Here is a 26,530-nt window from a genome sequence, read left to right on the forward strand (position 1 = left end):
GAACCACGACAGGGCAATGAGTAAATGAGAGAGCCACTGTTAAGTATCCTGGCTAGGGAGAGAAGACACGCCTCCGGCGAGTCCTGATTCATCTCCCGAGATTTGAGTGACAGAATGTTCCGGTTTGGCGTCATGACGTCGACCTCCGGTCCTCCTGCTATAAAAGGAAGTGACTCCCTCGCGGCCGGCGTTAGCAAGACCGAGTGAACCGCGAGGGGCCGAGGAGACATGCCGTCCGGACGGATAAACTTCTAAGTCTCTACCTCTCTCAGAGGTAGAGGCTTCAGGTACCCTGACAGGGAGCCGGAATATGACGTCATATTCCGGCTCCCGCGGCATCAGCAAAAGGCGAGCGAGGGAGCCGCTCCGGGGATCCAGGAGGTGACCAGGCAGGAGGGAGCACTTCCCTCCTGCCGGTCACTGGAATTTTGCGCCCCCAGAGCCGGTGCGCCCTAAGGCGGCCGCCTGTGCCGCCTTATGGACGCGCCGGCCCTGGTTGTGCTCCATATCAATAAATGTAACCGTTACACCTAGTGTCTCAGGGTTCCCATGTTCCCCAGTGTCCCTATGTCTCCCAGTGCCCCAATGTCTCAGCATCCCCAAGTCTCTCACTGTCCCCATGTCTCGCAGGCTCGGAGCTGCTGTTTGGACTCTCTGTGAAGAGCTGCTCCCCCGTGGATCAGTGTGTAGAGAGAGGCAGGGAGGGAGATGCTGTAACTTCTTATCCCTGCCTCTCTCCGCACAAACAGCGACTGGCCGGCGCTGGTATTGCAGAATAATCTCTGTTTATACGGAGACAGAGAGTATTGCCAGTTTTACTGCAATACCGGCACCGGATAGGCAGCCTCAAATATCTAAGAAATATCTGGCAACCGTAAGAAATACATGAGAAATACCTGGCAACCCTAAGAGTAGTGTGTAAAAAAATGTTTAATCAATGTGCCTATTCCATGGGCCTGGGCCTGGGCCTGGAGCTGCAGCTCCATCAGTCCCCCTGTTAATCCGGCCCTGTCCATATTCCATAGCACTCAAGGGACTTCCCCTGTTTGATGGATATTTAGTATAGCACTATTTGACGAGGCAAGGTCATTTTCTCATGGCAGACCCACTTTAATTCGGTAACTGGCAAATATATATGATAATAAAAACAGTAGAATAAATGTTATAATGTAATATTTAGATAATCATAATAACATTTTAAATTTAGTAGCCTCTGAAATGGGCTCTTGATGCTATTTTTTGTTTTGATTATACGGTAAAAAAATTAAACTGAATTTCAATGTATTTATGTGGCATTTTGTAGTATACATGGTGTACACTGTGGGAGGAGATATCTGAAAACTACGACAGAATGAACAGTTCTTATCCAGAACTATTGCTGTTTTCTCTCCTGGCCTTTCCCTTATATTTACATGAGTTAATGGGGTAGCCAATTCGCTCATTTCCTGTCCTCCAGATCTCTTATTGACCCTCAACATTCCAAACTCCATTGTATATACTATAAGCAAAGCAGTGTATAAAATATAAAGTAACGTACTACCAGCGCTTCTTGATAATGGTTTGAATTGAGTTTAATGTGGCTGTAAACGTCCCCAAGATACTTTCTTAATTTATTTTCATCAAGGATGCAACTCCTTCCTATTTTATTACCTTCTTAGTCAACCGCCCCTCAGACTTGTAATAAGATTAAAGTTAAGTGACTCCACACATAGGGTTAATCCTCTAGCACCTAATAACGCCAGTATGTTAGCAGGGCAATGTAAGCAGGGCCGAATTACCCTGATAGGCCACACAATAACCTCTGTGAGGATTTCATCTTGTAACATTATTCCATGTGAGATTTGGGCCCCTTGTAAAGAGTTGATACTGAGGGCAAAGCACTGGCATTTCTAGACTTGGAAAAATTCCTAAAATTGACCTCCTGAGCAGAGGTTCCATTGAACGCGATGAATATATAGCTAATTGTAACTGTGGGAATTTTAGAGATTTATGTTTAATAGGGGATCCACCAAGCAGAATTCTCAGGTGCTGCGGCTGTTGCAAGCAGTTTGAGAATAGATCACTAAGCACCTTATTAAACTCTGGTAGACTTCCATTTCTTAAACCAGCAAGGAGACTAGGGGGACATAATCGTGTATAGAAGGGGTGTAGCTACATCAAATAATGACCTGGGGCTTGAGTCCAAGGCAAAACTCTATAACTCCTACTGAAGGCCCACTCTTGTTTATGCCTAAACCCCGGCCCTAATTAAATAAACAGCCACAGCTACCTTCATTCTAATCCAGCTACCTTCATTCTAACCCCATAACTCCATTTTATTTCCCTCTTCTTAATCATAATTAAATTTTCTTCAACTCCTCACTTTTCCATTTTCTATCTTATTTTCCGATTCTTTTACCCCCCATTTCCAAGCCTCACCATTTGTAAATGTTAAACAGCCCGCATTACTCGTCTAGCCATTTTTATATTGGTGGTTCTGGAAGTGGAAGAGGTGTGATGTCACAAACTAGTTAGCCACTGATAAGCCATGATCACATTTCAATCTCTTGCATTTGCTGTAACGCCCCCATTGTATCGTAAGTGCTGACCAAACTAAGAAATTCTGCCAATCACAATGCTCACTTAACATTCCATAACACTGCTGAGTTCATCCCATAATCTGTGCTTTAATTATTGAAGTTACAGGTTGGTGTCAGTATTCTTCTATAGAACACTAAGTCCCAGAAAACAAGATCATGACAATATGTGCAGATTTATTTTGGGAACAGAAATGTAAACCCCTCAGATTGAGAGGTAAGAGCATAGAGGGTGGGATGTATAGAGCAAAATGACATGCACATTGCCCCTAGTATGTAGGTGGCTCAGTGGCTGAAGTACTTTTGTAGCCAGGCAATGAAGTGAGTCTATGGAAGTAGATTGTGTCTCATTAAGCGAGATGTAAATATCCCAAGGCAGTCTGAGAGCATTCAGTGTGTTAAACAGCCCGAAGGAAAACACCCAGAAAGCTATGAGGCCTATGTTAATTGAGTTAGTCACCCAATTAATTTAATTATATTTCATTTGTTTCTGTCCACGGTTATAATAATTCCTTAAAAGCAGAAAACTTCAGAAGCTCAACTGAAATGTTTGCATCTTAAAGGGGGTGATTTAACTTACCTTAACGAATATTATGTGTTTTTCGTGACACTTTCATTGCTTGTACATCAGGCTGAATTAAAGTGCAATGGCTGCCAAAATTGCAAGGTGAACGTCCTGTACCCTGGATATTCGGATTACTATAGGATATCGCAATACAAAAATAAAGTGTATCGATCCTCATTTTCCTACAGGGTACCACAATTATGGAATAACCTCAGGGATACAGTCAAATCTTCATTCAATCTAAACTCTTTTAAGAGATCTATGGCAAATTATACCTCAATACAAAATGCACCTGTCATGGTTGAATATATTTATTACCTGTTATGTGTTACATTTATATATGTGTGCATGTATATATATTGTATATTGTATTATTTAATTTTTTTTAACATTGTACCCTATTGTATTTTGGAGCCAGGACATACTTGAAAACAACAGAAATCTCAATGTATCCTTACTGGTAAAATATTTTATAAAAAAAATAAACAGTAAAACAAAAATATGTGAATGAAGGAGGCGGAACCATCGCCTCCACGAGCTGAACGCATATCGAGGCAGCTCTGCACACCAGACCTGATAAACCAGCTTATTAACTGACTTCGGCCCCATCACTGGGCTCGGAAAGCATCAGCCGGATTCCCTTTGCAATGGGGAAGAAAAATAAAAAACAGCATTTAGACCCGGGCTCGAGTTCCTGAGATATCGTGACTTTCCTGCACACCACCCTGCAGGCCTGAACCAGCTAAGATGGCACCCACGGAGGCCTATACCTCACTGTCCTCGGACGAAGACAGCATTACAGCCGATCTCTCCCCTCTACCCAGGCGGCGCACAGTGCCACAAACACTGTCAGAGTCAGAGGACATTGCTCCCTCCTCAAAAGCCGACATCAAGACGAAAAAGATGAAAGAGACGAAGGCCATCAACATGAAAGAGACGAAGGCCATGTTCAATGTGGACATGGCTTCAGTCTGGCTTCAGTCTGCGAAACAGTGTCCACACTCACGAACCGCATGCAAGCTGTGGAGGAACGCATGGAGGTCTCGAAGCTTGCACAGTCCGCTATGGAGCACTACAGAAACAAAGCGCTAACCAACAAGCACAGATAATTAGCATGGAGGACCGGACTAGGGCATGTAACTTGAGAATATGGGAAGTGCCGGAGACAGTCTCGGGAACCGATCTACCCCTCTACTGCCGGAGGTTACTTGCCCAAGCAGGTGAAACAACTGGTGGCGGATTTGTGCTTCAGGCTCACTAAAGTGACTAACTCGGCCCAGGAGACACGAGACTCTGACCGTGGGTTGATTATGGGGGCAGTCAGGGGCTCTCCCATGATTTTATTAGAAGGGGCACAGCTGGAATTTTACCGGGACATATCTAGACATACCCTGAGGTGGCGGAGGTCCCTCAAGCCAGTTAACCTGGTTCTGTAGGCTTACGAAGAAGCCCTAGTTCAGCATATCCCTGTACCCCTACATAGTGCGCGCAAAAGCACTGTTCTTAGTTGCCAGTCAGCTAACGCACGCTCAGCCCATGACAAAGGCCTTCCACATAGGCGCTTATCCTTACCAGCACTATCCCAGAGCTTTCGAAGATTTCACAGCTTATATAACACCACATAGCTGCCTTACTTAAAGGGAATCTCCAGTGCCAGGAAAAAAATTTGTTTTCCTGGCACTGGAGGTTCCCTCTCCCTCCCACCCCCCAATCCCCAGTTACTGAAGGGGTGAAAACCCCTTCAGTCACTTACCTGAGGCAGCGACGATGTCCCTCGTCGCTGTCTCCTCCTCCGCACCGCTCCTCCTTCTTATTCCGTCGGCCAGTTGGCGAGACTGATCCCGCCCACCGGCCGAGGAGACCTAACGCGCATGCGCTTTAGGTCTCCCCATAGGAAAGCATTGAAAATGAATTTCAATGCTTTCCTATGGGGATTTGAGCGACGCTGGAGGTCCTCACACAGCGTGAGGACGTCCAGCGAAGCTCTAGCACAGATAATCTGTGCTATAGAGCAGGAAGTTCCCTCTAGTGCCTGTCTAGTAGACAGCCACTAGAGGTGGAGTTAACCCTGCAAGGTAATTATTGCAGTTTATAAAAAACTGCAATAATTACACTTGCCGGGTTAAGGGTAGTGGGAGTTGGCACCCAGACCACTCCACTGGGCAGAAGTGGTCTGGGTGCCTGCAGGGTCCCTTTAACCCCTCAAGGACACATGACATGTGTGACATGTCATGATTCCCTTTTATTCCAGAAGTTTGGTCCTTAAGGGGTTAAGCCTAAGTTTAATGGCGACATGCTAATCAGCCACAAAACGCATAAAGCCCGTCATCCGCAAATCCCCAGATACAAGCTACTCGGACATGTTGTAGGAGAACCTGGGTCCCTTAGCTAACAAAATATAAAAATGAGTCTGCTCTGTTATGTGATGTATGTTAATCTACTGTAAAAGTTTAGTTCATATGCACTTCACATAATATGTTGTTATTACTGCAATGACTCTAAAAAAAAAAAAAAAAAAAAAAATATGTGAATGAAGACTCATTGAATGACCCATATATCACATATATCCATATGTCAATGACTCTATATTAAACCAGATGCCTCTAGTGGCCATGTATGGAGTTGCAAACTAAATGATCATAGAGAAAACCCTTGAAAATGCTGTCATAGAAAATTCAAATAAAATACATATATTTGTGTGACAATAATAAACTTTGGTGCAAACGTTAGTGAAGCAAAACAAGTTTAACTTAAAATAGATAAGTTGTGATTAGAGCGGAGTTGGAGACTTGATCCATATCAGCATTTTTTGTCCACATTTTACAATTCTGTTCTCTGTTGACAAAAGTTACAATGATAATTAGTTATATAGCACCAACGTATTCTGCAGCGCTGTAAATAGGTAAAACAAGACAACCCATTAATTCAAACAAAACAAAATTGACACACAGTTTGCTCTTTGTGAATGAACCCAAAAAGGTTTTTCCACTGAAGTGAGAATTGACGGGGGGAAATGCTAACTTTTACGCCAAAGTTGACAAAGTGCAAAAAAACTCTCTGAGCACATTTTTTGCTACTTGTAATTTGCAGGAATTACAGGGGATTGGACATCCATACACCAAATGTAGAAATTCTCAATCAGTCTGCCATTATTGGCAATTATCTTGTTGACTAAACCTAGTATTGCGTGGATTTGTAAATCAATGCGCAGACAGAAACTGACATTTCTTGACCAGATACCTTATCTTCTCACACTCCTTGTGTTCACTGCCACGCGGTCATTAAGCAGTCGCAGATTTACTAGAATTCATTTGCCTTAAAGATCAAAGTAGTTTAATGCTAAATTTATGAGTTATGTCCAGATTACATATCTCTTGGAATTCTACCCCAAACGATTTAATTTATGTGTTTCGCAACACTTCTACTCTCTGTTATACCATTTGTGTGTGTATGATGTATAGTTTCCCTTAAATATTTATTGAACTCTTGATCGATTTGACAGTGTTCTATTTAGCAGTCTTTGGGGGCCTGTTCACTAAATGGTGAGTTATGGTGATTTGAGAACCAATGTGGAAAATCTAGAACAAATTACCAAAGAAAAAAATAGTGTAAATGAAAGAAATCCACCGGTTACACGTTAGGAATCCTGTGCTAAACGCTAATTAAGTACAGTACATCTAGACCCCTTAAAACAGAGCAAGACCACTGTCAATAGAAATGGGACATTTAAAAATATTTTACCATATATTTTAGGTTCAATCGCCCAATAACAATCCAGAAAAATCTGAAATGATGACAGTAATAACTCATAAACTGTATCAAGTACAATCAATTCTTTAACATAATGTGAAAGAAAATAAAAAAATACCCGGGGGGCTTTTTATTTCACTGGGAGCAAAGATAATATGATAAACAAAGCAAACAGAGTGTAATAAGCCATTACTCTGCATCATTTGCCCCCCCAAAAATGGAAGGAACAATCCTACTTTATCGGATTTATAGCCTTCGATACTGGCAGAGCTGTTTAATTCCTTCACAATTCATGGGGATAAAATTGGAGAATGATAGTTAACAGTAAATAGTTTTTTTTTCCCCTGAAATGTGTTTATCACCCTCCCCATTTAAAAAAAAAAATGTATAATTCTTTATTTTTTCGTGCAGTGATAATAGTACAAGCGTATAGAAACATGACATCAAGATTATGATCAAGAGTAAAAAGGCTTAATATTTGTCGAAAATACTGCACTTTAAAAAAAAAAAAAAAAAGGTATAACAAGCTGTTAAACATGACATTTAAATGCCAAAGTAGAGTAAAGATTATCGTAAAATAAGAAAGCATCCTAGTCAGTAAGGAGTTACATGAGCAGTAGGTATTATCAAGATATATACTGACACGGTGGTGAACAATGGTGCCACTGGGTGATGGCAGGTAGTGGAGTGTGAGGCAAACCAGCAAATATCATCGCTGAGCATATTATTAATTAAGCTTTTTATGGCAATAGGTGAGGTACAGAAGCAGATATAGCCGGCCATGGCGGTCCGGCCCTGCCCCCCTATCACCCTCCTTGTTTATTCCATTCTTCCATATAAGGCTATTCCCTACAGCCAGTCATTGCACTCCAACATTCTTCTTCCAGTTCATTTTCTTTGTTATGTTCTTGTGTACTTTCAGTGTAAATTTGTGGCCTCTGAGAGTGTCCCAGCACTTTCTATCTTTCCTGCAATTTCCAGATTATTTTCCCATTTCAGTGTTGTATGTCCTTCCTTGCTTTTTACATTTTATACAGATGGGAATAAAGAAGTAACCATTCTTGGGCTACACGGCTCATCCCAATCATATGCCTTGTGTCCCCGGATTGTCCCGACTCTGAACACACGACAGAAGTGTTGTCAATAAACATACACCAACAAAGACCAATCCTCTTACACTTCCCAAACCATCAAGGTACACTCAGAATAACAGGCCAATGAAGAGCAAGTGATCTTGGTAAGCTTTGAAGGTAATGGCCTAGATCAGCAACAATCTGGATATAAAATGAATAGTGTGTTAATTGATTGAACTGCAATTCTTGTATTATTTATAATGATATAACACTAAAAAAGATGGGTGCCCAGGGGCTCACAGCCTGGCCCTCACTGGAGGGAGAGCTTGGGTCAAGATTACTCTTCGTTAGCCATACTGGTCCATACCAGCAATTGGCAGCTGTAATAGACTGAGAGTGATCATCTGACACTCTTAGCCAATCACAGTTATCCAATGCTACTTGGGCCAATGTAGCCTCAGTAACCTGAGCAGCACAGGGACCGGGGCTGTTGGCTACAGCAAAACCTCATGTAGCATTAAGCTGTTCACAACCAGTTTAACAATGAGCAGAGAGATGGCACCAGAGACCTCCAGGCACTATAACAATTTCAATGAGATTAAATGGTTGTAGTACCTAGAACGTCCATACAGTTTGATTTTTTCTGAAATGATTTGTCTATTATCCCTGAAGTGGCTTGGTTTACCAATTGCTTCATTTCTATAGATCTACCCTGTCCTCAGCCAAACTGATAATGTGAGATAAACACTTCCGCGTTATTCCTGATTTTTTGTTTTGGTATTCTAACCCGTACAGTGCTGAGGGCAAGGTAGCCCAGCACTCTTTGCCTATCAATGCTGTCCAGGCTGGAAGAAGTTACTGTTTATACTGTGGAAGTGTAAAACCAGCATTATCAATGCAGTCAAGGCGGACATTGTCTTGGGGTACAAGTAGTGTCCTGTTTTTTGTCAAAGTATATCTAAATGGTTTGAAAGAAATCCAAGGGACGGTACATAGTGACTCAAGACAATATAAACAATACACTGAGTAGTAGTTATCAGTGTTGCACATTAGCACTCATGAAAATGAATGTAAAATGGGGTGTATGGAAGATCCCGTATGACCGCAGGAACCCCCACAAAAGTCTACTCTTTGTCTAATCATTATGTTTTGATTAGGTTGGGATTTTACCAAACTGAAAAGCAATACATAGATTTTTTTTATTTATTTTTTATAAAAACTTCAGAGGTTTTAAGGCCAAATGCCTGCTTAGTAATCCAAATATTGATATTTGTTTGTAGTGAGCCGAGCCGAGTATTAGTTGGAGTTCTTCGTGACTCTGTTCAAAGACTGGAGATAAAAGACCTATAGCATAATTCCAGGAGTCCTTGGCAGAGAGCCTTGAGACGATCTGATAACCGCATGATATTGTTAATCTGATAACAGACACCTGACATCTCCTGTGATCAGAAAGGTTATTGTGATGATTTGTGCCTCTTACAAGAGTTTTAGAACCTTGGTTAACCCCTTAAGGACCAAACTTCTGGAATAAAAAGGAATCATGACATGTCACACGTCATGTGTCCTTAAGGGGTTAAAGATCTTTTATCAGGAAACTGCAACCGATCAAGAATTCTTTACTACCCAATGAGAAGTTACGCTCTACAGTTTTCTTGTTAAATGCCTGTTGTCGTTGTTTTGCAAACACCTGCATTTATTGTGGACATTAGCTGGGTTATATACACCTCTATCTCAAATTATATAAAGGACACTGTAGGCTGGAGTTGTTTGCATCCCCCATTTATATTTTTTTCCTTATATAGACAATTAATGAGTACTGTAGGTTGAGACCAATACAATAAAACTCACTACTGATTTATGCAAACCCAAATATTATTATTGTGCATTATAGAGACAGCATGTCACATACATCAGGATTTATCATCCTGCCCTTTGGAAGAAAATAGATGGTAAATAAGGGGGTAAATAAGGAGCATGGGAGCTTTTACTGTTTCCCGATTGATGTATGGAAGGACACATGGCTACTTGCATGTCCCAGCATAGCACAGGGGGGTTAACAAATGCCACCTTCTATATCGAGGAATACTGGGGGCCCGCACTGGGATTATAAATCTACATTCATTTTCCTTTTTAGATCTGTTTTGAAATACTTTTTTCATCTTGGTACTTGTTATGGTACCAATTACTGTACAAAACTTACTCGGTTAAATCACCAAAGTGCTGGGAATTTATTTAAAAATAAATAAATATTATACTCCACTATTACTGTCATTACTCCATACTGGCGGTATCCAGTGACTCTTTAAACAGGGGGACGGGGGTGCACAATAATAAAACTCAATATTGTTCCTTTAAAAGGTATGTGGCCTCTGGAGTCAAATAGATATTTATTTTTAGCCATGTCTGTGACTATGGAAAACACCTTAAAGGCACCATCTGAGCATTAATGAGCAATACTCATTAAATAAGAAGGCTCTGGGGCAAAAGGAAAAACCTTCCTTATTGATACCTTGATATATTCTAGATTACAACAAGGAATCCTGCATCTGTCTGTCTATGTACACAGTTTGCAGATATGGCCTTTGGTAATCAGGCCCTGTAATATAGAGCTGTGGTTAGTTAGGTATGTATGATAACTAGCTATTAGACTGAAAACCTGCTTCATGTGCAATTAATACATAACATGCTTGTTCTATGATCCTTCTTAAATTCTAACTAAGGAGAAAGGGGGACTGCTAAAAAAAACACACACACACAAAAAGAATAACTAGAGTGCATTCACTTAGCTGTGAATTTGTTGGCACTTTATAAATAATAGATAATAATAATAATAATAATAATAATGGTGAAATTTCAACAGAATAGCAAAATCCAGGCTATTCTAGACAAAATCTGTCTACAGTGGGACTGTAAAATTTTTACATTTCGACCCTAATTTTGTAATTCAGTTTTTAACTCTACGTTTGCTGTAATTTAGTGAATATGCCCCAATTTTTATATATATTTTTTTATTTCTATTAGACAGAGCATTATAGTGCACAGTAGGAGTGAATAGCGTGGTGTCGTGGATCATAGTGTACAATAGTGCAAGATAGTGTTGCACAATTTTTGTTTTGAAACAATTTAAACCGTTATATTTAGTGATGAGTAAACAAATATATAAAAAAAATCGTATTTCTTCTGCTGCTAATTTATGCCACTTTTATCACAAGTTAATATAGACCCATTCTTCCTCGTTGATTAGAAACATGTAGGTTAGAAATATCCCTTTAAATTTTGTAAAAGTTAATTCAGCCCAAACACTGGGCAAAGAGCAAGTCGGTGTCAACGTTCTAAACGTGGAGCAGTCACCATGGCAACAATAGAACGTTCCTACTTGTTGCTCCTCTTTTAGAACGTTCCCCCAGAATTTAGACACACATCTCTATAATGAGTTTTGTATCTGAGAGTATTGTCCAGTCTTCCATCACACAAATGGTTAAGGTGTTTTAACAATGAACCAGTTGCCATAAAAGAGCAAGTTTATCTAGATAAATAATCCTTTAACCTTTTGAACACCAGCCAGTACACACAGGGCTAAAAAGACAAACTTCCTAAAAGCAATTGTTCATACAATATATAATAATAAATACATTCCCTTATTTAAAATATATATATGCCAAGCAAAAAAAAAAATCGAGAGGACCAGAAATAATGTGAATAAATATATATTTGAAAAAGAAACAAAAACCGCATGATTTTATTACTTAAAATACACTTTTCCAATGTACCTTTCTTTTCAAAAATTCTGTACCATTGTGCACCAACACTGGACATAATAATAGAAAAATAATAACATTATTTACACAAGCTCTAAAATGAGCTTTTTTGGTTGTTTTGTTGTCTTTTTTTTTTTTTAAGAAAAAAAAATATATATATATATTTTTTTTTTACAAGATGATGCAAGGGTAGGCTTCAGTTCTCGTGCTTTGTCTGTGAAGTCCTTTAAAGTAAGTCCATGGATATTAACCCTTTGATGGACCTGGGCCCGGTTCTAGAAGTCTTGCCTGGGGCTGTGAGTCAGACTGTGCCTCCGGAGGTCGCAATTTCTCCTGAATACTTTGCCGCACTGCTCACAATTGAAGGGCTTGATGTCTGTATGGGTAAGAAGGTGAGTTTTCAGATTACTTCTCTGATTAAATGTCCTTCCACATGTGGGGCATTTGTGGGGTGATTCCTGTGCAGATTTGAAGGAAGCAAAGGATTAATCCTTCACACCGTCTCTCCTTGTCCTATATATTTTTTCTTTGGTCTATATCAGACAACATGAGACACAGGAAAAACATTCAAATAATCTCAAAAATAGGCTGATTTTATTTAGTATTCTCGGATGGGGAAATACATGAGACCAGAATATTATATTGTGACCCTTTTCCTGGTACTGTAACATTGAAATACAAAATTCTGTATATTCCACAAAATATATCCTTCCCTATAAAAATAGAGCATTTGCATAATCTATGTTATATTAATTGTCTGCATTTATTATATTTAAAATAAACTATTGCAACAGCTCCTAAAAATGGGGATAAATAAAACTACAATTTAAAATGCAGAGTAGAATAATTTTTTGTTTTAATTGTTATACAAAACACATTTTACTGTTTATATTTTCCAATCTATTTAATATATATTTTATTTTTTTATTTTTTTTAATTCTCAGTGTTAATTTGGTTAAGCCAGAAGAAGAGATGATAAAATCACACTCCTATATTTTTATTATATTTTTTAAACATTTTAATCTATTTGTTTTATTATTAATACATTTTTTTTTTTTACATATAGGCTTAGAGCAGCAAATTGCAATTAAAACCTTGAAACACAGTATCCATTTGTGAGTGCGTGTCAATAGTGGTAAGACACTAAATAATATAGTGTATGAATAGAGTAATAGATTTGGTTTTAGAGAAATTAATTCAGTCACTTTATCTAAATACTGAGATACATTCACTGTGTCTGTTAAATGGTCAGGTATGTTATGTGTTTGTGTGTATAACCATCTCACCTGCATGTGTAAGGTCTTATGTACAGCCAGGGTCCTGGACTGACAAAATCCTTTCCCACACTCCTGACATTTGAAAGGCTTCTCTTTGGAATGGATGTACCTGGAAATAAAAAAAACAGGTAATAGATATCAGTCACAGGAATAGATTGCTATATGGTCATCACGAGGGATACATAGAGAGAGAATGAGACACACTCACAGGTTGAGAGAGTGTCACTCTGTGTATGGTTAACCAGACAGATTGACATGAAAAGAGTTTAGTAATATTGATCACAGTGTGATTGCCCCCTCTCCAGCAATGATTAGATTGCACTAGTGTGTCAGGTAAACATTATTTATTGTCCTGCTTCTATCTGGCACTTCAACTGCATAAAACAGCGACCTTCACACAATCCATGATCTCAGGAGGTCCTGGAAATCATTTCATTTCATGCCATGGATAGTCTGTCCCTCTCTGGCAATCCAACTCCCACAACTGTCAGACATCCTACTGAATTGACTGTCCCCAAGGCAGGTAGTCCTTGGATTGTAATTCTTATCATGCTTAGTCAACCCACTAAATAAATTGTGTTTTAGTGTCTTAGCATGATGGGAGTTGAGGTCCCCCCTCCCAGGTAACAAGCAGCAGCTTTGTCCATTTACCAAACGGCACCAATTAGATATAACCTACATGTCCTGTAAGTGGTGTCCACCTACTGTTCTGTGATAGCACAAACAGAGACTGACTCTGGACAGACAACCTTACACACAGAACACCAACTCAACAGAATGGAAACTGCCTAAGCAACTGCAAGAGTTAAACAGGATCAGGATTACTGCCTGCCAAATAGCTCCCAAATTAGCAAGGTCTAATAATAAATTGTTACCCAGATTCCGGACGGTGACAAAATATGTGATAGCAAAAAATAAAGAAGGGTGGATTCATCTGTGTGTACAGTTCAGTAAAAGAGATATGCTTTTTTTTTTTTTTTTTTTATTTATTTGTGGGGAGGAGAGGGAGAGAGGGAGAGAGGGAGAGAGGGAGAGAGGGAGAGAGGGAGAGAGGGAGAGAGGGAGAGAGGGAGAGAGGGAGAGAGGGAGAGTGTGTGTGTGTGTGTGTGTGTGTGTGTGTGTGTGTGTGTGTGTGTGTGTGTGTGTGTGTGTGTGTGTGTGTGTGTGTGTGTGTGTGTGTGTGTGTGTGTGTGTGTGTGTTCTTTATAGCGACCAGGCAGACCATTTACGGGTCTGCAGAGAGAATTCTCTCCCCTTCCTAATCTATCTACTAAGGTGAGAAACGATACTTTAGTACATAGACCCCAGACATTCAAACACTCCGAGCCAGGTCCTTGTCAGCCAGTTTAAACCCTTCCTCACACTAATATTATTTAATCATTTACTACCAACTCGCCATCATAAAAGGCAGAATAATCTGTGAGTGCAATGTTTGCACAGGGATCTCTATTCACAAAATAGCGAAGTGTGGTGACTGGAGAAACACGTGCAGAGACAGCACAATTTAAACACATCCTTCCTACTAGACAGGACAGACATTTCTTCCAAATGGACTATTTTATATAGTTACAAAGTCTGCAGGTGCCAGGTGGGATCTCTAACTATCATTTGCTGATTAGTGAGTATCTCCCAAGAGGTTGGTGTTGGGTTTTAAAACCGAGTTAAATAAATAAATATAAAGCTATTGCAGTGACAGATATGTGACACCAATTGAAAAAGCCGAACAGAATCGGCGAAACGCGTTTTGGACTTTGGACTTTGGACTTATCACCACTGTGTATGTATTGCAATCTATTTTTTAAAGTTTTACACTAATGGAATAAATATAAATTTTATTGAATCTACACTTTGGTGGACCGTTTATCCTGCTTAAAGAAGGGTAGAGTCACCCTAGAACTGGACTCATCTGCTTATACACTTAAGAGCCAAGTGATAGGCTCTTTTTAAGGTGAGAAGCCATCTATATGTGTTTACACTATACCTTACCTGATTAAGGATTTCTGCACCAGGGCAATTCTCCCTGTCTCCCCCCTACCTCTTTGTTTTACATGCTTTTGAGGAACATCTTACACGTGGACCTAAAAGGTGTGTGCCACCTTAAGTGCACAACGGCGCAAGTGATTAGAGCCAATCCATAATAGGCTCTAAACCATGTGAGTGCTTCCGATTTGGAATATATATTTCCACTTTTAATTTAACAGTGTTGCACTATATACTTTTCCCTTTTGTTCTTATACAGCCATTTACAACTACTATATCCCCAATAAGTTGGGAGTAAGTAATCCACTTTTTAGCGCTACACACTTTCACTAATTTGGCACTTATCTGTTAAATAGTGGTTTTTTTTGTACAGATATGTGACAATAACTACCTGTGGTCCCTGAGATGGTCTTGTCTTCTGAAGGCTTTGTGGCATATGTCACATGTGTAAGGCCTTTCATCTGTGTGGGTCCTTTCATGAATGAGTAAGTTGTAGGACTTGGTAAAATGCCTCCCACAAAACTTGCAGATAAATTCTTTTTTAGTCTTAGAAGGTAACCTCCCTCTGGAAGGTTTTCTGTCTGGGGACAACTTGCTGATCTCTGAGATGGGACTCCCAAAACCTGGACTCAGTTTGGAGAGGTCACCTATCTTGGGTGGGTCCTCCTGGGTGGCAGCAATGGCCAAGTTGGCAAAGTCAAACCTGGGTCTGTCTTTGTGCAGGGCTGGGATGACATGGGCTATGGTTCCTTGCTTGGGGTGGAAGAGATGGGTGGCAAAGGGCAAAGCTGGGAAGGAGAAGCGTGCATCCATGAGGCCCTGGGCTGCAGCCATTTCAGTGATGGTGGACCTGGTGATGCCATGCATGTTGGGATATCCCAAAGTCCAATGGTTCATGTGCATGGTCTGCACAGCACTGAGCCCATAGAGTCCTTGCAGATGGTCCACAGCTGCAGGGAAGGTGTTCACCGCCTGCAGGAAGGAGTAGTTGGTGAGTTGCAGGGAAGGGTGCAGGGGAATTGGAGCTGGGAGAGCTTTACTTCCCATCTTCCCAACCTGATCCAGTCACAGCACCTTCACCTCCTGGAACTGATCCACAGCCGACAGAATAAGAAATGCCTATGGGGAAAATAAAAATAAAATTGTGCTTACTGACAATGTGCATCTCATTTCCTCAATGCATTGTAAGAGCCAAGGCAAAGTGATTCAAGACGTGGGGAGAATGTAGTTGGCTCTAATAATTGGGAGTTCTGCTATTAGGAACACTGGTTTGCAAAAGTCTTCACCTCTGGGAAAATTAGAAACAAAAGCTACCCCCCTCCCCAGCATAAATGAGAGGGGGGGGGGGCTGCATTAGGCCAAACACTCATATAATGAATAAACTCTTTAACTGCTCCCCCCTGCTGTAACTAGAACTAGTAGCTGTGCTAATGGCTAGAGCCATGTTAGATGGACTACAGCCAGACTTGTTACTTTCACTTTGTACACACAGTCAGTGATGTGTAAGAATCTGTTTCATGGCATGTGATTGGTACATACTGGTGTTCATTCCACACACTGTTAGGACTTGTCAGCAGTCCAGGCTCCCATACTTTGTATGTTAAACACAGAGAATTGGAGGGGCCTGGGGGTGAAGGGGTTAAGGAGATGTTGCTGTGTTTCTTTGACAGTCCATGGCCCCTGGGTGCCATTAGAAGGTCTGTATGTGGATTGTCCGGGCTCGGGGGGAATAAACCATTTACTAGTGAAGTTTGGATACAGTTAATTAACGATCTTACACTAGAGAGGTGAGAATTATTTATCCAAATCAGGGTCAGGTTATTTGTTTTTACACAAAAAAAAAAAAAGAAAAAAGAAAAAAGAAAATGGTAAGTACTTAATCAATACAAAAACAGGAGAGAAAAGTGACACTTCCCTCACTCTGCAGGTTCTAACCAAATCCACTTTACACCCAGCTCCTTTCCAGGTGGCCACCCAGGAGGGACAATCAAAGACCTGGAACATCTGCCCAGATGTGACATCCAGGGGACACTGACGCCAGATAGCAGCCTGGGGAGACCCCATAGGAGAGGACATGGCACATTTTCTGGGAATTGGGGACAATAAATTGGGCTAATAGGGGTAATTCTGCGATGGAATCTGAGCTCACCGGGTCAATCATGTTAATGTTCTTTAAATGACAGATCAGACTCAAACAGCCAGAAAAACACACAATCCCCCTGAGCACTCCACAAGGGGCACGGAGTGTACCCAGGGAAATCGGGTCCCTTAATGACCCACCAAGGGCAGACAGACATCAGGCCTTTTCACTTAACAGAAAGTTATGCTGAGAACAGCAAACGTGGTTAAAATCCCCAACTTTTCTAAATTGACACCTCCCCCCCCATCCCTCCAATTTAATTATTTTATCTATTTACAATATGTTCAAATCCATCATTTAAATCCCCCAACTATTTAAGAAAAATAACTGCTACTAACTAACAAAACGACAATATAACGGAGACTGTGATCCACAAATATAAATAGTAACTACAAAACACAGCTACAATATTTGTTCTACATATACTGCCAATACAGATTTATATTGCAAGCTAACAGTTCAATAAAACAATAGTACAACATTGTATGTAAAGTACAATATATTGTATAATAGATCCCAGGTAGTGCAATAATATATGGTATTATATCGATAGAATGTCTAATCGTTTTTATAATCATTGCAGTACTTGCAACATTTGTTGTTATCGGTTTTCACGTGATTAGATTTCTAGTATTCAAGTAAAATACGTGAAAAGTCAATTTATTTGAATTCATGCTTGTTTCTCAAATAATATATTAAATGCCACGTTTGGTAACAATCGCTTAAATAATTCCATCATAGAGCGTGGTCTGACATTAATACTGCCAAGCCGTGTAATAATATATATATTACACTGCAGCACTGTCAAAGCATGCAATATCCAGTCTCATACAATATAGCATGCATATAATAATGTGATTATTTATGGAACTGTCCAGAACGTTATATTATGTTACTGGTGTGTAATATATAACATTATTACCTGTGGTGATTTATGTATACATGAATGTTACTAGCCAATTTATATAAATGTACATAATTAATTATTATGATATTTGTTTTATTTTAATTTTTTTTTTAATTGTGCCTTATGCATCCGGCAGCTATAAAATGTCTACATTTCTTATTTTTGCTTTTACCAATTTACATAGATTTTACATTTTTATTTGAATGTGTTTATTTAAGCAGGAGGAAGTTTCTAAACAAAGATCATAAAACAAACTGTGTGATATTCTGAATCCAACAGGTTTTATGACAAGAGGCTTTTAACATGATTTCTGTTTAATTACACTGATAATAATAATAATAATAATAATAATAATAATAATATTTCCTATTCAATAATATAGAAAATGATCGCATCTGTAGAACAGTATAATAAATGTTCGATGAACATTATATGTAAAGACATATCTGGCTAAATAGCAGGATACGAAAATATCATTAAAGTCTTATTAAATAAAACAGGAGATTGTAAATGAGAAAACATGTCTATGGTACTTTATTGTTTTGTATTAATTAAGGATACATAACTGGGACAGGTCTGTGTGTCTTGTTCTCAGTGTCATTCAGGTAGATGTAATATCTCTATTTCAATATGTATTATTTTTTAAATTTAAAATACCGCCACGCAATGTGTTCATTCTTCCACCAACCTGTCCTGTTTATGTCCCACTATACGTGTACACAGCGCTGTGCACTTACAAATATTTAGTGGGTTGCATTACAAATGTCACGTCAAGAGAAAAACAGAGAACGTTGTTTTGTTTTCTATATTTTTTACTTGTAATAAAATACTGTTTGTATTAGTTTAAATAATTATAGCACCAACGTGTACAGTAGCGCGGTACAATTGTATTTGCAGTTAATGTTGCCGAATTAAAGAGGAGGGAGGGGGGGTTATGTGACAGTCAGTAGATTTCACTGAGACCACTGAACCAAGACCAGAACATGAGCTCTTTAACCCCTTAAGGACCAAACTTCTGGAATAAAAGGGAATCATGACATGTCACACATGTCATGTGTCCTTAAGGGGTTAATAGAGTCCCCAAGCCCTGATCACTTGTCAGGTCACCCAGAGACCCTCTAATCTGCCTGTCACTTACCTGTATCATAATATAATACCTATGGCTATTTAATCCCATTGCATGATTTGGGGCTGTGTACATGCTTGTATCAAGCCTTTTGAGATAGAGTCATTATATAGTATATCTCAGTGTGACTGCATACAATGTATCCATACATGTATACGAACCCAACGTTCTGATTACAATGTATGTATGTATCCACCTGTCTAGGTAGCTGAATGGCCACCACCATAGTATATTGGACTGAAGCCATTTAGGACACACTGTATTTAGACAGGATAGTTAATTTCTTTAATTATACCGTAGATAAAATTAAATCTGGCCCAATTAAATTAAACCTAATTGTTTAGGGAATATTGGGTGGACAATGGACTTTTAATAAGTTGGGGGGGAATGACAGAATTCGAAACATGTTTTTGATGTTTCTGCCAATCAGCTGTCATCGCAGTAAAACTCGCTGTTTAGTGAATTTACTCCAACGCGTTATGAATTCTATATACACTATTAAGGATTCTGATTCCCAAGAGATCAGTGGGGATTTTCCTTCAAATAGATCATTATTACAAAGTATAAAAAGAGTAAACGTTTGCAGTCTTAGAAAAAAATAAATAGTTATCAGAAAAATAACTCGTGTTTTACGTCTGTTTCAGTTGTTAAAAAATAAAATGCTTTAAAGTACAAATAAAAATAAAAAAGACTCGTGTTTGTAATACGTCAGCCCAATGCCCTATTCTCTATGATACTTAGATATTAAAAACACAGGTTTTGGTGCCGTTAAAAAAAAAATAAAATAAAAAACACCACAAACGACATACAAACAGCTAGTGACATTTAGAAGCAAACCCCAAATCACACTCCCAGCGCCCCAAGAATATATATTTTTAAAAATCCACATCCCTGAGTTTCATGCCACTTATTAAGCCTATTAATTATATGTGTACAAATACTACTACAGGCTCAGTTACACGAAGGAAGTACAGAGATTTTACCCTAAAACCGAAACTTTAAAATGTACTAAATTGTATTTTCCAAAATACTAAAATGTTTTACACAAGAAGCTTATGCACAGCTATGTACGGTTTCAAACAGCGTTGTTCATTTGTGGCTATATATCAGCTGACTATATGAGAGATATTGTATTATTTAAGTGATATTCGAATTCTCTCCAAACAGCAATCTCCAATCAGTGTTATGTCTAGGAGAAGTTTTGGAGTTTTTTAAACCGTAAAACAAATTTTAATCTAGAATTACAATTTTCTGGAGTCTGACAGTAGATTTAAAGAGAGACAGACAGAATTTGGATTTGATGAACAGACTAGAAGATTATTTTAGTAACAACATCTGTACAACGCGATGGACACATGTCTAAGAAATATTAAATCAATGGAGAAAGGGCATGGTCACTTTAATTGTATGACAAGCCTTAACCCCTTAAATACCAAACTTCTGGAATAAAAGGGAATCATGACATGTCACACATGTCATGTGTCCTTAACCTGAGTCATTAGAATCAATATAAGGAAAACAGCAGCCAGTTGTACCGTCCACAGTGAGATTTACATTTCTTTGTGGGTTAGCTATTAAGATTCCATTTCTGCACTGGATTTCACTGCACCCCTACTAATTATCCCTGGTAAAATTTGGAAACCCAGCAGACAGCTCCTTAACACATCCAAATAAAGAGATAATTTGATCAGGATTCTCATTCTGTGTTGGGAGTGCAAAGCCACAGGGCCCATCTGTTATTCACACCCACCTACCTGGTGTCTAACCCTCTCCCTACCCTTCCTGTTTTCCATGCAGTATAATATATCTATCGATCTATCTATCTATCTATCTAGACCTACCAAATCCAGGGTTTAACCTTTTCCCTGTTTGGTACTTACCCCTCTCCCCCCCACGATGATATAGCATCAATAAATGTTATAATTAGAACGACTGTTAATTATATTATTGAAAAAATACAACATATTTTAACCTTCAATATATTATGCAATGTGGGTATTTAGTGATCACCTATGCCTTTCTTCTTTGTTATTTTCAGTTTGAGTGAATATGTATCAGAAAGCTTGTTTTGGTAATAAAGTTCGAAGTGAAACTGTGTCTGTGATTGCAACAAGTAATACGAAGTGAGATATTACCAGGAACTTTTCCTGCAGAATCAAACAGGCCCTGCAGCCCCTCTGCCCCCCAAAAAAGTAGCTCCAGGCTGGGTAAAGGTCTCCCTGAGCTCTGGGTACTGCACACTCACCTAGTACAGGAGCTGGGTCCTTGCAGCCTCAATCCAAAAGTTCAACCAAGGATCCAAATCCTCTCTGTTCTTTCATTAGATCCACACAATTGTTTCCACCATATAATCTCAGCAAAGCTTTCCCCAGTGTGTCCCAGCCTCAGGACTCATCCTGCTGTAGGTCTGCAGGGGCACTGATTGGAAGGAAAGTCCTATGGGTGGCAGGGCTTGCAGCCCTCTCTCTGCTCCTTGTCCCCACTTCACTGCTTTCACTCCTGAAAAGTTTGCTGCAAGTCTGAGAAACAGCCTATAAGATCCATCACATTTCAGCCCTCACTGCCTTGCAAAGCCTTAACCCCGCCCTCCAGCTGCAAACATCTCTCCTGGCCCCACCCACACATGGAACGTTAGCAGTAGTAACGTTCTATCCCCGCCCAGTGCAATCATGCAGCCACGCCCCTTCCACTCAGCAGCATCTCTAATGGATCATTCTGTTTACTTCTGTTTGGATAGCAACTGGGTCTTAAAGGAACCGCTTTTTTTCCTTTTTTTTTTTGTTACACCCTAAAAAATCCAAAGTTGCCTTTGCATAGGATAATACACCTCCCTGTTGGTAAAACATAAATCTCCAATTTTTCTAAAAGGAATGATCACTTCTTGGCTGGCTGAGGCTATTTATAACTAATTTTGTGCCATGCCAACTGTAATAACTGCAGAGGGAATGTATTTACAGAAGAATGTTTTATGAAGTGCAGTTTACGGAATTACTGTACACTTATTGGACTCTAAACATTATCCTTGAGGTCTGTACATTTTTTAAGAATTTTTTTTAACCTTTTTTTTTGGTGTATAATCACATAAATGTGCTATTGATTGCAAGCATGTACATTTTTCTATTGTGCAAATCTTAATCATTATCTTGGATATAGATGACACACGATTACAATTGCTAGGAGACCTTTGAAGATATCTGATTTACAGTCATTTTACATTTACAGCAATGCACTGTATGTAAAATGCAATTCATTAATTGCTGTCTCAGATCATGACTCATGTTATTTAAATGGTTTAAATGTCTAATTCCAGGCTACAAGCACTGCTCATAACGGATTGATACAAAGCACAAGGACAGCAATATGATGAATTAGATGAAATATTTCATTTTACACTACTGTCATTTGTATTGGTAACATAACATCCCACCTTTGATTTGACAGATTGCAATAATTGGGTCATCTTATCCTGATTTAGAACTGATGAACACAGCTTCTAATTAAATGTATCATCATTTTAACTGATAGAAATCCTGTAGCAATTACAGGCTATGCAGCCAAGGCATCATGATAGCAAGTAGTAATCCCAAATTGTTGCACAGCTAACTGTCCTTTTACCCAGACCCACGCATTGACTTCAACATCAATTCACTTGTAGACACAATTCAGGGTTAATCGCTAAAGTTAGCATTCAAAATTAATTGAAAGTGAATTTCAAATTTAAAGTCAAAATAGTTGAATTGGAAAAATTCTCTGAATCAATTATGCTTAAAAAGAATCTGCTACTTTGGCCTTAAATATGAAATTCACTTTAAATTCTCATTTTAGTGAATTTCTCTGAATTGGTTTAACATGACACCAAAAGTAACAAAAAAAATATCGACTTTTCTAGGGTTATTTGAGCATATCAATCAATGTTTATTACATACTCCTAATGGGTTATTAGAAGTTATTTTGTTGCAAGTTAATGTTACAATGATGAAAGTGAGAGATTTTGTTTGTTTGAGATATCACACGCTGTATGTGCTCATCCATTGATCACTAACAGAAAAAATGTACACAGACACTTACATTTATTGACAAAAATTACATCAATATTTACTTCGCATAGTCTGATACATATTATGAAACTTTTAGGCTTACTTTCTATATTAAAAATCTTCCAAATGTTTGAAAATACCATAGTTTAACATAATAAAATTAGTTTCATATAATATCAAGGTGCCAAATCCTTTAATTTAATTAAGAATTATAAAGTCGAAATAGTCTTTTGTTTAATTATAAAATGAAAACACCAATTAACAATCATTTTCGTGTACACACTCCCAGGAAATATTTGATATAATTACACAGGTAGGTGCAGATACAAAAAAGATTTTACATTATATAAACAAACAAGCTAATAGCTATAATAACGAATTTTAATCAAACTGGTGTTAATTATGTTAGCTAAAGTTTTTTGTTTAAACGAAATGTTTTATTTTTTTCTCTTCCGTTAATGTTTTATTGACATTTTTTCAAGTACGAAAAAAATAAATTTATACATAAGGATTAAAATAAATAATAAAAAAAATCAACCATTAGCATCACTTTTACAAAATCCACTCTCCACTCAATCCAGAGTAAACGTAAAAAAGTATGAATTTTTGTTGAATTTCAATTTTTTTTTTGCATCGTGCTTTTCAAATGATTATCAGAGCAGCGCTACTGACAGTGTCAGCGCTATTCCATCTCTATAAGTGAAGGAATGAATAGGGACAAAGTTCCCTGTGTGATTCTTCTTAATATGACATTGCACTTTTTTTTTTTTTGCAAAAACATGGTCCTTGCAATAAAAACATAAATATAATAAAAAAAAAATGTTATCATATAAAAGAACAGAATTGATTACTTGCAAAATACAATGAACTAACTTCTGATCTGCACATTCACCCGCCCATCTCCCACTTGATACATTCGTGTATTTCGAATCCACCGACTTATTTATATTAGTAAATATTAGGCAGCCACTTTGTTACCGCAGCGTAATTCTATAAAAAAACACATCCACCATATTACAAAGCCTCAAGAGGCTTCCCTTTCAGATAACATTTCCTATACATATATTTGGGGCTATAGCCAAGTGTCTGCTTTTATTTATTCAGTTAGAATTCAATGAGTTTCAGCATTTTGACTCAATTATAATACACGATGAATCTAAAGTGGCTCATTTGTAAGAATCATTTGTTTTGGCCTTTTTTTTTCCTGTGTGTTAATTTTTGCAAAGTTCTGGGGAGCATGGGGTTAATTTAACAGTTTGTATGCCAGAGGGGGGGCATCTGTCCCTGAAAGGGTTAAATCAGGATGGAATATTGGATTTCTAGGTTGTAGTATAACCAAGGCTGAGATTTAAAAGAACAGATCGTGGGTAAACCAAGCTTGGTTTGGGGGCTTGAGAGGAGATAGGTCTGTGTTGGGATCAGGTCTAAATGTTATTTTACACAATCATGTTCTGCAAAAAATATATAATAAAATAGTAATGTTTTGGTAAAACCTATCAGTTTAATTTTTATATTTTTTTGTTCCTTTTTTTTTTTCCTGCCCCATTCTTTATATAGAGGGCAAATGTTACATGCCTGCAAATCCTCTCCTGTGTGGAAGGGATGCTACATGAAAGGTGGGATTTATGTTATATGATCTCTGATTTTTGTTCGGCACAAAATATTGAGAGATCAAAGGCTCAGGGAATGTGGGCTTTAAAGCAGAGTGCATTTGTTTTGGGATCTGCGTACAAGGACAGCCATGAGCTGCCTGGATTAAACACCTTGATCATTGTGATTCCCAAATCTGACATTCTACCCATGACCAGAGCAAGATCAGCTTTATAAAGAAAATAAAAAAAAAATTACCTAAATAAAAAAATACAAATGTATTCATTTCCTATTTAGGTTAAATTTCAAGTTAAATTAAATGTCCTCAAATTTTATACACAAAATCATATGTGTATTGTGCTTGTAAATGCTCTCAGCCTGCGTGTACCCATGTGTATAATATATATTATCTTACTATTTCCTTACATATATAAACACGAGACCCACAGCAGACACCTTGCACCCCCGGTAAGTGGCTGTACATACTGTATATAAGTGGAGATATAACCGAGGTTCACAGCTGGTATCTCCTGATAAGGACCACACACAGGGTATTTTTTGTAAAAAAAATTTAGTGATTACTTCTGTCCCATATGATCACAAACACACATGTTCTCCATCCAAAGCACAGGGTCTCTCCAGGGTCATAATTCATACACTATATCTCGCTGCAGAGCTAATAATTGCATTTTATTTACTACACTCCAGTCTGCAGACCCCACACAGCAGGGGCCAAGGATGATCCCTCGCGTTACAAGGCTCCACTTACTCACATTTCAAGGTAAAGTCAGACATAATGTCTTAAATATATGGGGAATTAGAACCACTGGAAATATGGCTGTGCCTGATGAGGGATAAAAAAAAAGTTAAGTTTTCTAACTCCGATGAGAAGTTACCTCTCTGTATACTGTCACTACCCTGTGTTATATAATTCATCCATGGCTAAATATTACACCCCAAGGGTTTGTGGACTGCAACTCACACTACTCTCAGCTACCCTTAATGTTATTAGAACATATATATTACATTACAGCTATGATCTCACTTTATTACATACACAATAAAACATTGCCCTATTAGGCTGTACAATGATGTTACAAAGATACAGGCTATTATTATATTACTATTATACCCCTAAAGGATGGCTAAGCTCCTGGGCAATTTAGTGCCAAGCTTTGCCATGATTGGGATGGGTTAATCTGTAGAATAAACTGGGTGTTAAACTGGATACATTACTATCATCAAACTGCTTCCTTTCATTGAAAGCGATGGCTTATCGAGATTAGCATATTGCGTACCCCTCATAGTCCCTGCCTAGAGGCACACAGTGCATTTCTGTTACACAAGCAAGTTACCTGTGCGCATGGGTGTCTATTCAATAAACAGTTATTAGTGGGAAGACAGGTGAGATTCAGGTGTTTAGGGTAAAATAAGTGCCCAAGGCTGAGGTTTATTTTTCATTTTTCTTCCTCATTTTGCACAGTTTAGAGAATAGATCCATAGTGTTCGATGACTATTTGTAACAGTCGAGGTAATAGTACATTGGAACTCTGGTAGTTCTTGCAAAATGTGTAAATAGAAGATGAGCTCTTTATAGGAGAATGCATCCAATATTTATCTTTATCCCGAACAAGTATAGGCTTCTATTTATATGATCACATTTAATAAAACACTGCTAACATTCATTTGGAAAATCCAGAAAAATCACATACGCCTATAGAAACGAACATTGCAACCTTTTTTTTTTTTTT

At 38.5% G+C, this 26,530-nt stretch overlaps 1 protein-coding gene across 3 annotated transcripts; it reads right to left on the reverse strand.

Annotated features, from left to right (window-relative positions):
• Window positions 1-11,655: 11,655 nt before the first annotated feature.
• On the reverse strand, window positions 11,656-21,684 carry OSR2 (odd-skipped related transciption factor 2). 3 transcript variants are annotated; one of them, XM_063450299.1, is made up of 4 exons: window positions 21,398-21,683; window positions 15,371-16,098; window positions 13,009-13,108; window positions 11,656-12,098 (listed from the first exon to the last, which is right to left on the reverse strand). In XM_063450299.1, the coding sequence occupies exons 2-4, from the start codon at window positions 16,024-16,026 to the stop codon at window positions 12,024-12,026; spliced, it is 831 nt and encodes a 276-aa protein (XP_063306369.1). In that variant the 5' UTR covers window positions 16,027-16,098; window positions 21,398-21,683; the 3' UTR covers window positions 11,656-12,023. The 3 variants fall into 3 exon arrangements, with proteins under 3 accessions (XP_063306369.1, XP_063306368.1, XP_063306370.1); XM_063450298.1 differs by having other exon boundaries at window positions 11,656-12,180; XM_063450300.1 differs by having other exon boundaries at window positions 12,090-12,255; window positions 21,398-21,684.
• Between the last annotated feature and the right edge of the window lie 4,846 nt (window positions 21,685-26,530).

This window comes from Pelobates fuscus, chromosome 4 (genome assembly GCF_036172605.1).
Source record: "Pelobates fuscus isolate aPelFus1 chromosome 4, aPelFus1.pri, whole genome shotgun sequence".
In the NCBI taxonomy this organism is placed as follows: domain Eukaryota; kingdom Metazoa; phylum Chordata; class Amphibia; order Anura; family Pelobatidae; genus Pelobates; species Pelobates fuscus.

What these genes read in the sequence shown, in the direction of transcription:
- OSR2 (XM_063450298.1), bottom strand. Translation starts at nt 16,026, where the DNA reads ATGGGAAGTAAAGCTCTCCCAGCTCCAATTCCCCTGCACCCTTCCCTG. An exon ending in GACCATCTCAGGGACCACAG is followed by an intron (nt 13,109 to 15,370) that starts GTAGTTATTGTC and finishes TTTTATTTCCAG; the next exon opens with GTACATCCATTCCAAAGAGA. An exon ending in ATAAGACCTTACACATGCAG is followed by an intron (nt 12,181 to 13,008) that starts GTGAGATGGTTA and finishes AAATCTGCACAG; the next exon opens with GAATCACCCCACAAATGCCC.